Raw genomic sequence first — 14,976 nt, forward strand, 5'->3', positions numbered from 1 at the left:
ACAGAAGAGGGAAACAGAGCCATGGAGGTGGGGTGGTCTGGTGTTTCTCCTGTCGTGGAGGTGGTTATTGATTAGAGATGGGGGACCAGCTGCTAGGGACTTGGGTTTCATCACAAACTTAATGGCAGAAGATGGGATCTTAGGTCTAGCCGATACTGGTAGTAGTATGAACTGAAACCAGCGTAAGGACTGGACACTTCTCATACACAGAAGTGGGTCCATAGTGGGAAATGCAAGGGAGACCCAAGTTCCCAAACATGATCAGCTTCAGGTCTTGCTCTTCCCCACACATGGCTTTGTTACTCAGAACTTCATTGATAAAATTTTATTTGGCTTTGGGAATGGAAGCTTATGTTTGTAATTGCTAGAACTTGTTTCGGTGAGGGCCAGAGCCTCAGCTATTTCCCTTACCCCCATCCTGCTAAACATTTGAACCTTGTTCTCAACATACTGATAGAATTCCTGTCTTAGGACACTGAGGTGCCAACAAAAAAGAATCACTCAGGGACGCCTGGGTGGCTCAGTTGGTTAAGCAGCTGCCTTCAGCTCATGTCATGATCCCAGCATCCTGGGATTGAGTCCCACATCGGGCTCCTTGCTCGGCAGGGAGCCTGCTTCTCCCTCTGCCTCTGCCTGCCTGTCTGCCTGCCTGTGCTTGCTCTCTCTCCCTCTCTCTCTCTGACAAAAAAATAAATAAAATCTTTAAAAAAAAAAAAAAATCACTCAATCAAGGCATATTTACTTTTGTGGAACAAATTAGTGGCTTAGAAAAGCAAAAATTACCTTGTAGTTCGGGAGGTCAGAAGCCCAAACTGGGTCTCACTGGCTCTCAAGGTATTCTACTTCCCAGTACCAAGGACTTTCTTCCCAAAGAATTGCTTGTCAGTGGGGACAAATACCACTTAGGAAAGGTGGTCCAAGATCCTGATCTCTGTACAAGACAGTATGTTGCTTTCTTCTGGCTCTATCTGCTCCAGGCCATCTTCTGATTTCATTTTTCAGATACCTTCATGTCCTAGTGCACTCGGGCTACTAGGACAGAACACCAGACAAGACTATGGCTTACAACAGAAACCTCTTTCTCTCAGTTCTGGATGCTGGAACATCCAGATCAAGGCGCTGCAAATTTCATGTCTAGTGAAGTTTTCCTGGCTTCACAAACAGCCATCACCTTGCTGTATCATCACATCGGGATTAGGCTGCCACATGAATTTTGTGGAGAGATACAGAGTCCATAGCACTTCCCAACAATCAGCTATTTGGAACTTCTTCCACTCAAGGAACAAACACACTGGCTTTCTGGTACAAGCCAGGTACTTGGACAATGTTAGCCAGATACGAGGGTGGCAGAGTGGGTGGGTATGTCCCTCAGAAAAGCTTATCTACTGAGAGCTAAGAATAAAGTTCCTTGGTGTACTTGTTAACTCAAGAGAACTTTGGATTGCAAATGAAAAAAGCAAACTTCATCAAGTGCATGCGATGTTTTATACTCTATTGAAATAGGAAATATTTACTTTTTTCTGTTAGGGTCAGGACAGGAAACACGGCATACACTCCATTTGAAGAGAATTTAATAAAGGGTCTGTTTTTAAAGGTATGCGTCGGTTGCTGGAAATTCACAACTGTTAGCAAAAGATCACTGAGGCTAGGAAAATGGGACATTGGTTATCAGGATTTGTAAAAAGAGGGCTGTATGTAGAAGACAGTATGTCCTTCCGATGAGGGCCACCAACCTAAACTCTACAGGGAGGGAGCTGTTGGAAGTATTCCAATCTTAAAAAAAAAGAAAAAAAAAAGTCAAGTATCTCTTTAGGCAAAATGAAATAACCCCCTAGGTTTTCCCTTTTCATTCGTCTGCAGGTTGGTGGATTTAAGCTGGGCTGTTGTTTCAAGCTATAGGTGGCTGAGGCTAACTGACAGCTTAGCCCCACCGGTTTCATCTCTTACCAGCAGGCTTACAAAGGGTATTATTGTCATGGTGATGACTGAGATACCAAAGACCAAGCCCATTTGTACAAGTGCTGCTTCAGCCTTTCCTTGTGCTGCAGTAACTACAACTTTGGTGGCTTAAAAGAAAAATGTGTTACCTTAGAGTTGTAGAGATCATTAGTCCAAAATAAGTTGAAGGGCCTGTTTAGCCTGGAGAGGACCTTCAGAGTCAAGCTGTGGGTAGGCCTGTACTCCATCCAGAGGCTGTAGACAATTTAGTTTTCTTACCTAGTGGTCCCATCTTCAAGGCCGGTAGTGTAGCATCTTCAAATCTCTCACTTTGCTTGTTTTCTCATCAACCTTTTCTGATCTTTTTACTTTCAACCTTCCTATTGTAATTACACTGGACCCACTTGGATAATCAAGGATAATCTTCTCATTTCCAGACTTTAATCACATTTACGAGGTTCCTTTTTTCATGTAAGGTAACATAGTGATAGGTTTACAGGATTAGAAGGTAGGCATCTTTGGGCAAGAGAAGGGTAACATCTGGTCTATTAAACATGTTATGCCTGCCAAAATTCCACTGGCCAAAATCAAGGGACAGGTGGTACTTTGCTCATAAAGCAGGGGGGGGGGGGGGGGGGAGATTTATAGAAATATATGTAGATCTATGAACAAATCTGGCAAGGCTCTTACAAGTGTTTACTGAATGTGAGTTTGGACCATTATGACTCAGGATATTACACTGATCAGCTTACTACAATCACAGCCACAGTTATCAATGCTGGGTCTGCAGAGGTATGTCATCAATAGCAAAGGTGAACGAAAGCTATAACTTTAAGATTTTACTCATTCCAATTACAATGCTGTTGTGTACTCTACAACCACACTGAAATTTATGCTCTGAATTTCCTTCTCCCCCTATTCCTGTTACCCAGAGCAGGAGAACACATTATTTGCTTAAACACTCTGAAGGAGCAGAAGATTTTTTTTTTTTTTAAAGATTTATTTATTTGACAGAGATCACAAGTAGGAGAGATAATACAGGCAGAGAGAGAGAGAGAGAGGAGGAAGCAGGCTCCCTGCTAAGCAGAGAGCCCAATGCGGGACTCAATCCCAGGACCCCGGGATCATGACCTGAGCTGAAAGCAGAGGCTTTAACCCACTGAGCCACCCACGTGCCCTGCGGAAGATATTCTGTAGGGATATTAAAAAGTTTCCTCACTCCTTTGCCAGAACTGACCCAGAATTAAGCTAAGCATCTATTAGGGCAAGGTGTCCACATACTACATGCTCCTTCTGAGCAGTTTATTCATGATTTTAAAAAAAGATTGGTATTCATTCATTCGAGAGTTAGAGCACGTGTGCACACACAGGCGGGTGGGGGGGGGAGGACAGAAGCAAAAACAAACTCTCCATCCCAGGACCCCAGGATCAGGATCCAAGCTGCAAACAGACACTTAACCAACTGAGCCACCCAGGCACCCCTGCTCTGAGTAGGTTAAAGCAAATCTGGAGTGCTGTCTCTGACTAGCAGGCCCCGCTCTGTAAGAGGGACCTGACCACCCAGAATACAGGGAGACAACAGAGATGGTTAGGGGCTTTAAAACTGCCACACTGAGACAGCTGAGGGGATGTTCAGCCTGCAGGAGAGACCTTCACAAGAGCAGAGATCCAGTAAGAAGCAATTAACACCCAAGGGCCCAGGTTGTGCTTGCTAAATACCGTTTCCAAATAAAGATAACCTGGGTTCATTAGAGAAATGGCTGCTTCCACATCTGGGACTAGAAAGTTTAGAAATCCCACCATATTAGAAAGCAAGGAAACTGGTAAGATTACTAGGGCTGCTCTGAATGAACTCAGGAGGCAACCTGAGTTGACTTCCACTGACTGAAGATAGAAAAAGGCCACACCAGTAAGGAGAACTGCCATGGATTGAAAAAATGCTGTTTAAAATCATGAATTCATGGTTTAATGAGCCTAGGCAAAGATCATCAATGCCTCCCAATGACAAAAGATATCCAAGTAGTTTTGGGAAGGAAAAAACCCCCCACCAGAATCTGACAAAGCCTCTAGAATAATGGATCTCCAACTTGAGCATGGACCAGAATCATTTGGAAGGCTTATTATACCACTACTGTGGCTGGGCTCCAATTTAGTTTCTGATTCAGTGATCTAGGGTGGGGCTTGAGAAAATGCATTTTAAACAAATTCCCAGAGGATGCTGCCGATATTACTGGTCCATGCACACTTTGAGAACCACTGTTCTTAGGTCCAGAACATGCTGGATGATACCATGAGAATGCAATCAGCAAAATCAAGACTTAGAAACTACTCAACAGTGACCATCAACAAATATACTACAAAGAAGAAGAAACTGAAGTGACTTAAGATGTTTTTTAGAGGTATACAGTGAACTAACCTCAGCTGGGATGTCTAGGATTTCCTTCAATTACCTGGGGAGGAAGCAGACAGATCTATATTGTTAAAGCCGAGTAACTACCCAAGTTTCATCACTATTCTCTATTTGGTGTCTGCAATCTTCTAAAATCAAAAGAACAGCAATATATTTAAATAGCACACTCAAAGCTGTTTAGGATAGCTAGAAAGTAGTGGTCAATTACTCTCATACTTGGGCACCATATTCAGCATCTCTGCTTTGCCTACCTTCCCCTCCATTGGCTAGAAATGTTAGGGTTTGACTATTTACAGAATGTTTTAGTAAGAGCAGCACAAGGATCTGCCAAGAGTGCTTGGGTAACAGCATTTACCCCCACAACACTAGAGGGCACGATTTTCTATGTGAGGCCGCAGCTTCTTTTCCAGTTCGTCTTTGCCATCTCTCATCTATTTAAAGTGGCCTTCTGCTCCCTTTTTGGCCCTGGGCTAGAATCACTCTCCTGCTTTCAGTGGTAATGGAGTATTATCTGTTGCCAATAAAGCTCTCCCTTCAGCAGCTCTTAAGTTTGAAAATGACTGGCTCCCTCCCTAAAACCAAAAACTCCTTCTTTTAACTTTTTCTTTTTAAGGTTTTATTTATTTATTTGACAGACGGAGATCACAAGTAGGCAGAGAGAGGAGGAAGCAGGCCCCCTGCAGAGCAGAGCCCGATGTGGGGCTTGATCCCAGGACCCCGAGATTATGACCCGAGCTGAAGGCAGAAGCTTTAACCCACTGAGCCACCCAGGCACCCCTTCTTCTTTTAACTTTATAAGACTGTCTAGTTGCAGAAATAGTGACTTACAGGTTATTATTACAAAATGACTAAATATGGTGCACTAAGCTCAGTCTCATTCTTGTGATATTCCTGCTAAAAATGCAATCACGAGTTAAGTATCAGACAAACCCAAATTGAGGGAAAATTCTACAAAGTTAACTGTCCTCTACTCTTCAAAAATGAAGAGGACCCAGTCTAGATTAGAAGAGACCAAAGAACCAGGACAACAAAATGTGGCAAATGATCCTGACTAATGTAAAGATTATTAGCAGGCCACTATGGACCGTAGAGTATAAACTACTGACGCTATTTTTGGTACGCACTGTAGTTACATAGACAGTGTCCCATTACTAGGAAATAGTTTTTAGGGATACAACAGCAAGATGTCTCTACTTTCCTAGGATTCAGGAGGAAAAAACCCAAAAAACCCATGTAAATGAAACAAAGTATAATTAACGAATTTGAATAAAGGGCCGTTTTTCATACAGAGTTTTCCTATTTACCAGAATAATTCTGCTTGAAAGCATGTGCATTCTGTACTTTCTGAGCCTTCCTCAATCTAATTTCTTAAGTGCTTTTCACTAGGAATTATCTGACACACATTTTTTTCTAATGCTTCAGGGCTGTTAGGAACTGAACTAGGCTTTAAATCCTACCTCTGCTTATAAATCGTAATTCTAAGACTTCCTTAGAAATGATACTAATAGGTATAAATAGATGGATGTTAACAGTAAAAATTTAATTACAAGTAGTTTCCTAGTGTTTGAGCTCCAATACTTATGTTACTTGTCTTTGTAAAATTCCAGTGACCTATGATAAACTTAAACTACCTGGGGACTAGCAATTTTTCTAGATTTGCATTTCCAGAAGGATACACAAAAAACTAGCAATCCTGGCTTCCTCCAAAGGGTCAAAGGTGGAATTTGCTGGTATTAACTCTTATGCTTCTCTTCCAACTTCTGAAGGAACCACAATTCCTTCCTGCTCAAGTATAAAAACTTACTCACTAGGGCACCTGCATGGCTCAACTGGTTAAGCATCTGACTCTTCATTTCTGCTTAGTCACAATCTCAGGCTCCTGGGACAGAGCCCCCAGTCAGGCTTCTTGAGCTCAATGGGGTCTGTCTGGGGATTTCCACTCTTCTACTCGTGTGCTCTCTCTACAATAAATAAATAAATCTAAAAAAAAAAAGTTAACCATTTATTAAGTACTACACTGCGGGCCCATCTGTGGGCTGCTGTTACACAGTCAAGACCATCTCAACAAGCTATTGAGGACCTACATCAATTACATAATCCCATCAACTCATCCTTTTAGCACACAGAAGCATACATGGCATTAAACATACATATATCCATCTTATTCCGGAAGTGGTACTGCTTTAAAGTTTTTGAACTTTAGGGCGCCTGGGTGGCTCAGTGGGTTAAGCCGCTGCCTTCGGCTCAGGTCATGATCTCAGGGTCCTGGGATCCAGTCCCGCATCGGGCTCTCTGCTCAGCAGGGAGCCTGCTTCCCTCTCTCTCTCTGCCTGCCTCTCCATCTACTTGTGATTTCTGTCAAATAAATAAATAAAATCTTTAAAATAAATAAATAAACAGTTCAAACTTTAATGTTTGTAAATTTACCAGGTACTAAACTATGTTAAAACTCTCTATATTCTCATTCTTTGATATTTAATGTTAAAAGTAGTATTTTTCATTCCTGCCACATAAGCCAAGGGATTACTTCAATAAAACAATGTTGGTACTGAAAAAGTATGTTTATACATTCAGGAATATACTTGTCAGTCATTTAAAATAGCAGATCTCTAAGTAAAAACAAGTTGTAGAATACCACTCATGGTAAGAACAGCTTGTTGGAACAGATTTTAGGACCAAAATCTAGGCACAGACATATTGTTAATAGCAGCTACCTTAGCCAAAGAGCTCTAAGGAAAGACACTTTATGTTCCTAAGTACATATACTTTTGTAATTAAAATTAAGTCAAAATTTAAGAACATTTGGGGCACCTGGGTGGCTCAGGGGGTTAAGCCTCTTTGGGCTCAAGTCATGATCTCAGGGTCCTGGGATGAAGCCCACATCTGGCTCTTCTGCTCAGCAGGGAGCCTGCTTCCCCCTCCCCCTCCCCCCCAGCTCTCTGCCTACTTGTGATCTGTCAAATAAATAAATAAAATCTTAAAAAAAAAAAAAACCTTAAAATCCTTCAAGTGCCATAAGACTGAAATTGAATAGTGACAAAACACTTTCTGAACACAAGTTAAGTAACAATGTGAAGTTTCCTAAATGTAAACTGCCAAAGTTTAGAGTGCTCCAAGTCCTAAATTAAGGAAATTAGATTAAGGACTTTGGAAAAGGTGATTAAAGCTTCCTACTTTTCCTGAGAAATAATTATTATGGAAAATGTTCAATCACTACAAGGTAACAAGTAAATTTCATGTGAAAATAAGGCAAGACAATATAAAAAAGGTTTCGTATGCTTAATTCTTCACAGTAGCAGACAGTACTCATTATAGTACTATTCTAAACACTTCCCTCTTACTAACCTTTATTTTTATTTATTATTTTTGAAGATTTTTATTTGACAGTGCGAGAGAGCACATAAGCAGGGGGAATGGCAGGCAGTGGGAGAAAGCAGACTGTTGAGCAGAGAACACTACATGGGGCTCAATGCCATGCTTCTGGGATCTCGAGCTGAGTGGAAAGTAGACCCCTTAACTGAGTCGCCCAGGCATCCCTTTGTTTTTAAAAAGATTTTAAAGCAATCTTTATACCCAACATGGGGCTCAAACCTACAACCTTGAGATCGAGTCACATGCTCCACCAAGCCAGCCAGACACCCTAGATATTAACCTATCTTCACAACTCATGACTTATGCTTACCATTTCACCCATAACATTCAAGATTGACTGGTAAAGACTTTCCCCCAAGATAAGCCATCCACTATGTTGATTCTAAACGCAGGTCTCTGGGGGACTAAAAACAAGGCCCTTTTCTCCTACTCAAGTCAGGAATGGCTTGCCAATGGCCAACTCTAGTTCAAAAAACCATGTGCCAAATGTTTGGCACTAAGTGGGAATACAAATAAATTCAAAACGAGCCTTTCCCTCAGTAAGCATTTTATTGAGGAGATAAAGCATAAAGTGGGTTAACAAAGTGGGAAAAAAGAAGATACCAAGATGAAGGTAGTAACAACACAGGACTGGAACGTAATCACAGGAACTGGTAGGACTCAAACTGGCCTTAAAGGCACTATGGCGTATCAAACAACATTATCAGGTAAAAGAAAGGGGAATCCTCATGTTGCTCATTTCTGTTTTTGCTGTTTAAATTCTCTATCCAGCCACAGATGTACACATGGCATGTTGTAGATTCTCAGATTCTACTTATAAGTTAGCAAGGACTAAACATTTCAGTGAACTCTGCTCTTAAGTGGGTCAGTGTTCCAGGGCTTCAGCATATCCAATGATGTATAGGTCCACAGGTATGGACTAGGACTAGGTTTTCACTAAGTTGGTCTTTACTAGTACCAGAAAACTTATGGGTATAGGCATTTACCTTCCAATTACCCACTTTGGGGGCAGCTAACAACGTACACAAAACCTATTACCATGTGATGTTACACTAATACAAGAAAGCCCAGTTGAAGGATGACTTTACAAAGTCAAATTTCACATTGTGATATTCCCCCCCCTTCCTTTTTAAAAGGCTGTGGTTTTAAAAGCTTTTGTTTTTTTCCCTGAAAACAAAGAGACCTTTGGTCAAAGCCAATTCTTAAACCAAATTTTGAAAGGCAGCTGGAGATGTGCCTCTTCATGTAAGAGTTGTAATTTCTGTTCTTTCAAGTAGGCAAAATAATGAACTACGACTGTAGACACCAGTGTCTTCTCTGAAATCCTGAAGTTTATACTGGAAAAAAAAACCCATTTCACATGAATATCTAAATTTTAGGAAGTATGAACGTAAAGAAAATAAGGTTATGGAAGAAGCATCAATCTTTTGGGGCACTATATTCCTAAGAGTAGGTTCTAAGATTTTGTAACAGGAAGCCCAGAAATTTCTCAAAAACAAGTCTTTTTACTCATTATCAAGTACTCCCAGCTACTCTGATTCTGATGCCTAAAATCTTTGACTCCTTTTTTTTTAAAGTAGCCTCATTTTATCAGGTATGCCTTCTGGATTATATGAACCTATAAACCAACTCTAGATGATCATGCTTTCTAGTCATACCTGCGCCATGAGCACCGTACCATGATGCCCTATTTATACAGTACAACCCAGCCCTTGATACCTACAGTGACAGCTCCTAGAAGATATAAAAGCTGAGTCAAATAACCTACATCTCAGTTCCAAACCAAGGTTAATGAGTGCTTTAATTTCACTGAAAAGTACCTGAACAAAAAGATCTAAGGTCATTCATTTCTCAAACTGCAATTTCAACTAATTAGAGGTCTACAGATACAGGAACTGGTTACCCAGTACCTCCTACAAATTTGCAGTATAATTTGGCTTCCATAGCATATTACACTTCATAATAAAGTACAGAAAGGTTAGGGTTTATCTATGTAAATCCTTTTCAAATCAACCATTATGTCCTAAAGTTACAGGGATGATCTAACCCATTATTACATAACCTCATCAACTATAAGGAGGACTGACTGTTGGGTAGAATTTTACTTTAATAAGCAACTGATTTTACCAAGCAACCTGTTAAGTGCCTGTTAAATGTAATGATCTTCCAGCAGAAAATGCAGTATTTGCTTTTCACTTTGAACAAGAATATACTAAATTTCCAATCAAAGAAAGGCTACTTCCATTTTTATGTAACAAACATTGAAGACCACAGAACCATACTCTAACAAAACACTAATTACACTGACCACTTCCAGAAAATAGAATTACTAGGCTAAATGGGATCCCAAGTGTTAAGAACTACTTCTTCCAAGAGTTTGAGCAAACTTAAGTTTAAAAAGTTTCATTATTTAAAACCTACTAATTTAGGCAAAATCATGTAACTGACTACAAAATACCTTTTATTTTTAACTTAACTCAAAGGGGCAGATAGACTTTGGCAAATTTGATTAACAGCACAAATGTTATCCAAATGGAATAATTTATTGCTGGTCTGAGACTTGCCTTCTTTTACACTTATGTAGAATTTACACTGTTTCACAAAGAACAAATTATCAATATTTAAAGGAATTTAAGTGACCTATTCAGTAAGGCAATCAACTTGGTAGCAAATTTTTATTGAAATCTTACATAACTCAAGCTTTATAAAAAGCCAACATAATTGAAAATCGGGATCTCCCTCTAAAGCCTTAGGTATTCAAAGCTTGAAACGGTTAATTTAAAAGCAAACAAAACAACAAAATCCCTGCAGCAGATCCTGCTGAAATACTTAAAAAAAATCTAAATGAGCTTAATCTTTACAAAAGTTATTTTAGCTCAAAAGCTATAAAATCAAAGTTATCTTAATTCTACAAAGAAGGGAGAGGGTCTTTGACTTCATGCCACCATTTCTTTAGAACCTCATTTTTTTTTTTTCATCAAATTTGGCCACAAATTAAATTTCTGTGTGCCCCATTTTCAGGAGATTCCTCTTGCAGAAGAGGCCAAGTACAAACATGGAAGAGTAACTGCCTAAGCAAGTAGGAAAGTGTTCCATAATAGTGTGCAAAGAATATAGAGTTCTAGGTTAATCTCTGGAACTCGATCTGGACCGTGATCTTGACTTTGAATGAGATCTAGAGCGGGATCTTGAGGCTCTTTTTGGTGGAGGGGACACGGACCGTGCCTTTGAGGGTGGGGCAGGTAGGGGTGAATTGGAACGAGACTGGCTTCTTGATCTAGATTTTGACTTTATATCACCTTTTCCATTTTCTTTGGGGGAACGAGATCGAGAACGAGACCTGCTTCGAGATTTCTCATACTCCTTAGATCTGCTTCGAGAGCGCGAACGGGAGCCTCGATCAGACTTGGGCTTTGATTTGCTTTTTGATCTAGATTTCCTGCCTTTTGATCGAGAACGTGATCGACCTTTGCTCCGAGACCTGGATCTGGACAAGAAGAGTCGATTTTTTTTTTTTCAGTACCTTGCCAGAACACACAAGCACAGTAACAATCAGAAAAAAAAACTTAACAGCTTGTTATTTACCGGGAGCGGCTTTTTGAGATACTTCGAGATCTACTGCGGCTGCTCCTGCGACTCCTACTTCGTGACCTTCTTCTAGACCGTGACCTGTAACCAGAAACACAATAAAAATCTTCTTCTCAATACATCTCAAAACGAACTTCTGGGTCATTTACAAAAAATAATATGCAAACAAAACGTAATCGTTTACTACAAATTAAATCCGCCTGAAAGCACCCTGGAAAAGAACCCAATGAAGCACAATAAAAAGGACACCAAATACTGAACTTGTTTCAATTAAGTTCCAATTCAAGTACTGCCATTTGATTTTCCTCTACTCTTGGCAAGTATTGTTTCTTCTCCTTTCCTCTCTTCAACAAATTACCTTGATCTGCTTCCAGAGTAAGATCGCCTATGGCTCGTTCGTGGTTTATCCTCAATGAGCCTAATATTCCTGCCATTTATTTCTGTACCATCCAGTTTATCCAGAGCACGCTTCATGTCAGAGTAGGAACGGAACTCAATCACGCCTTCATTTGTGCGTTCTTTGTGAGCATCCGCATAAGTTACTTCACCTGCTTGTCTCATGAAATCCTAAGAAAGCAACAAGACTGGTCAAACCTAGAAACGTAAAGAAAAAGATCTACATACCGTACTCAATTCTCAGAAGTAAAATGAAAGAAAAGCCTACCTTTTCAACATTAGTCATATTATTTTTATCTCAAATTATAACACATACCTTTAAATCTTGCCAACTGCAACGACTAGAAAGGTTTTCTACAATAAGCCTGAATTCTGTACGAACAGGTGGTCCGTATTTGTCTCTGCCAGAGGTTCTCCGACTGCTGTATCCACCTCCACCACCTTTATCACATGAAGAGAATAATTAGATGCTTTGTAATGATAGGGATGCATGTTTTCTTGAAAGTTAGTACAAACATATCAACTTTTATTTACTGGAGTAGGACTTTGCTATTATATTGCTAAACCTTCGATACAGTTGTGATTTGCCATAAATTAAATTAAGGGCAAGTCAAATAGACTAAATCCAACTAAACTTCTCCTACAATCTGTTAGAGAGTGACTGCTCCTTTATTCAATTTACCTCGCTAAGTTTTATTTTACAGAACATTGTAAAATATAAAACTTAACTGATTACATGCATTTCTACATTTTACAAAAATGTTTACTAGTTACACTAAGTACTTACATCACAGTGTGAGGTTTTTGGTGGTGGTTTGGCCACAAAACACGCAAGGTAACAGTCACCTAGTTCAGATTAACCAGTTTTGTCTAACCCTTGGAATCCTCACCATCACCCTGCGTCTAATGGCAAAAGGCTGCTGTCGTCATGGCTTCCGGTAAGGTCAGCCAAAGGGTCATAGGGCAAGGGTCACACAATGTATGGAAAAGCCAAGGCCAATCAGGAAAGGCAGTCATCTTAGCCTCAGTGGACACAGCCTCAGCCCCATTGGTCACTTTCAAATTGAAACATCAAGGACTTGTTAAAAAGTTTGAATTCAACATGCAACAATTTCAACATCAACATTTAACATAACCAAACCCCTCCCACCTCCTCCCAATAACATGCCCCAACTAGTTCGAATATAGCATGAAGCTCATTTAAATCTACTTTGTGGTACTATACCACATTACTTCAAAACAGCATTTTCTTTGGCCCCCGCCAATTTCATTAAATCTAAGATCTAAACTTAACACCCTTCCCCTGACCCCGTCCCCACCCCCCACCCCCACCCAGCCTGCCCTCAAACTTCTACACTAACACATTCCCATTTCTAGCTAAAGCACTGTCAGGTAAGCAAGGGGAATATAACAAATACAGCCATCCCTCACTTCCTCTATGGGCAGAGCCCACGACAGTGCTGACAGGGGCCCAAACCACCCCCCTCCCAACTTAGCAAATAACCAAAAATAAGAAAATTTAACCCGCTCCCCCCCACCAAACACCCCAACCCTGGCTAAGCAAAACCCACAACCCAGTCCCCGCGCTCCGGCGTCCCGTGGCTGCCCCGGGCAGGCGCGAAGGCAGCAAAGCCCGGGGACACTGTAATCAATGGACCCCTGCCACCGCGCCCGCCCGGGCTGGGAGGCCCCACCCCGCCCACCCTAAGCCTGCGCCCACCCTAAGCCCCGCCCCCAGGGTCCCAAGGACGCGGAGCGCGCGGGGGTGGGACTCACTGCGGCTTCCGTAGCTGTAGCCGTCGCGATCGCGGCGCGGACCCCGAGCGTGCTCCACGATCACGCGCTCGCCGCAGAGCTCTTTGCCGTTCAGCTCGTAAACGGCGTCGTCGGCGTCGCGGGAGTCCTCGAACTCCACGAAGCCGTACCTGGGGGCGGCGCGAGGGCCGGGAACCGGCAGGCGTCGTTAGGCCGAGGACGCGCACGCGCGCGCTCCCACTACCCGCGCGCGCTCCCGCGCCCCCGCGCCGCCGCCATCTTAGAGGCCCTGCCACGCGGCGCCGCGGCCTTGGCCCTCTTCCGTCCGGCAGAGCCCCGCCGCCGCCAGACCCGGGGCGTTGCGGGAGGACGCGGGCGCCCAGGCCCGACTCACCCATTTTTGAGGTCTATTTCGAGGAGGCGGCCATAGCCACTGAAAAAGCGCTGAATGTCCTTCTCCCGGACGTTGTAGCTAAGGCGTCCTATGTAGACGCGCGGCATGTCCGTGGCGGGCAGGGGCCCCGAAGGCTGGCTATCGAACAGCGGACCGCAAGTCAAAAGCCGCGGTGCGGGTGCGGGGACGGCGAGAGCCTGTACACGCGCCTCACACCGCAGCGGCGGCCGAGTCCAGCCACACAATGGTGCGCGCGCGCCAGGGTTACGCTATAAGGGCGGGCGGGCTGGGGGGCGGGGCCGGCGCGTGACGTCAGCGCGCAGCGCGTACCCTCCCGCGCTGGAGCCCTGGGCTGGGGGGTGACTGGCAGGTCCCCCGTCCGCGAGGTTTCTGTGAGGTGAGGTTCTGTTCGCTCACACTGTTTTCTGCACGCATCTTTGTAAGCGCAGTGTCCCGTTGTCGAGCCACAGACTTGTCTTCTAATTTGTACTTTCTACAAAACTTCCTCTCGGTGACTCTCCCGGGACAGGCGCTCGGGAGGCCGGCCGGGAGGATTCCGGTTTTTCATTGGTTCTCGAGGTTGTCACAATAGGCCTCCGTGGTCTCTGATTGGCTCCTGAAAGCGAGGCTGCTCGTTTCTGCCGCTGTTGCGCTCACGGTCCCCTTGGCGGGGAACCGGCGCGCGGGGCACGGATGGTTAGCTCATTTCACCGCTTTCTCGGCTTGAGCTCCAAAGTCGCTGTGCCCCGGTCGGGATCGCGTTGTGAGCGCCCAGCCCTACTGGTCTCTGTCCCCGGTGGTCTCACTCACAGTCATCGTCAGCCTTGACCACCTCGCGGCACATCCCCCCTCTCCCTCCGTGGGCCTTTCTGGAAGCCCCGGCAGCTGGAGTCACCTGTAGATTGCTGTGTACCTGGTCATTCCACGCTCGCGGTGGGCGCTCGCAAAGAGAGCCCCTGGCCCAAGAAAGTCGAGCGAGACCTGGCAGCCCTCTTGCAGAGGTGCGCTGTCCCCGGGTGTCCCAGCGCCCTCTCTTCCCCCACCAGGTTGGAAGGCACCTTTTCTAAATGTGGCAGAAATATACACTTTTTAAGGTGTATTAATAGAGATACCTTTTAAAGCT

The 14,976-nt window shown here is 43.3% G+C and overlaps 1 protein-coding gene across 1 annotated transcript; it reads right to left on the reverse strand.

Moving 5' to 3' along the window:
* Window positions 1-10,242: 10,242 nt before the first annotated feature.
* On the reverse strand, window positions 10,243-14,085 carry SRSF6 (serine and arginine rich splicing factor 6). Its single transcript, XM_044263015.1, has 6 exons — window positions 13,854-14,085; window positions 13,481-13,629; window positions 12,021-12,145; window positions 11,667-11,875; window positions 11,306-11,389; window positions 10,243-11,207 (listed from the first exon to the last, which is right to left on the reverse strand). Exons 1-6 carry the CDS (start codon window positions 13,958-13,960, stop codon window positions 10,847-10,849), a joined length of 1,035 nt encoding a protein of 344 aa, XP_044118950.1. The 5' UTR covers window positions 13,961-14,085; the 3' UTR covers window positions 10,243-10,846.
* Window positions 14,086-14,976: the final 891 nt, after the last annotated feature.

This window comes from Neovison vison, chromosome 8 (assembly GCF_020171115.1).
Source record: "Neovison vison isolate M4711 chromosome 8, ASM_NN_V1, whole genome shotgun sequence".
NCBI lineage: Eukaryota > Metazoa > Chordata > Mammalia > Carnivora > Mustelidae > Neogale > Neogale vison.

Excerpts from the sequence above, each read along its gene's own strand:
- SRSF6 (XM_044263015.1), bottom strand. The coding sequence starts at position 13,960 with ATGCCGCGCGTCTACATAGGACGCCTTAGCTACAACGTCCGGGAGAAG. Across the intron at positions 11,390-11,666 it reads TACTCTGGAAGCAGATCAAG|GTCACGGTCTAGAAGAAGGT; the intron begins GTAATTTGTTGA and ends TTCTGGTTACAG. Across the intron at positions 11,208-11,305 it reads ATCTCAAAAAGCCGCTCCCG|ATCCAGGTCTCGGAGCAAAG; the intron begins GTAAATAACAAG and ends CTTCTTGTCCAG.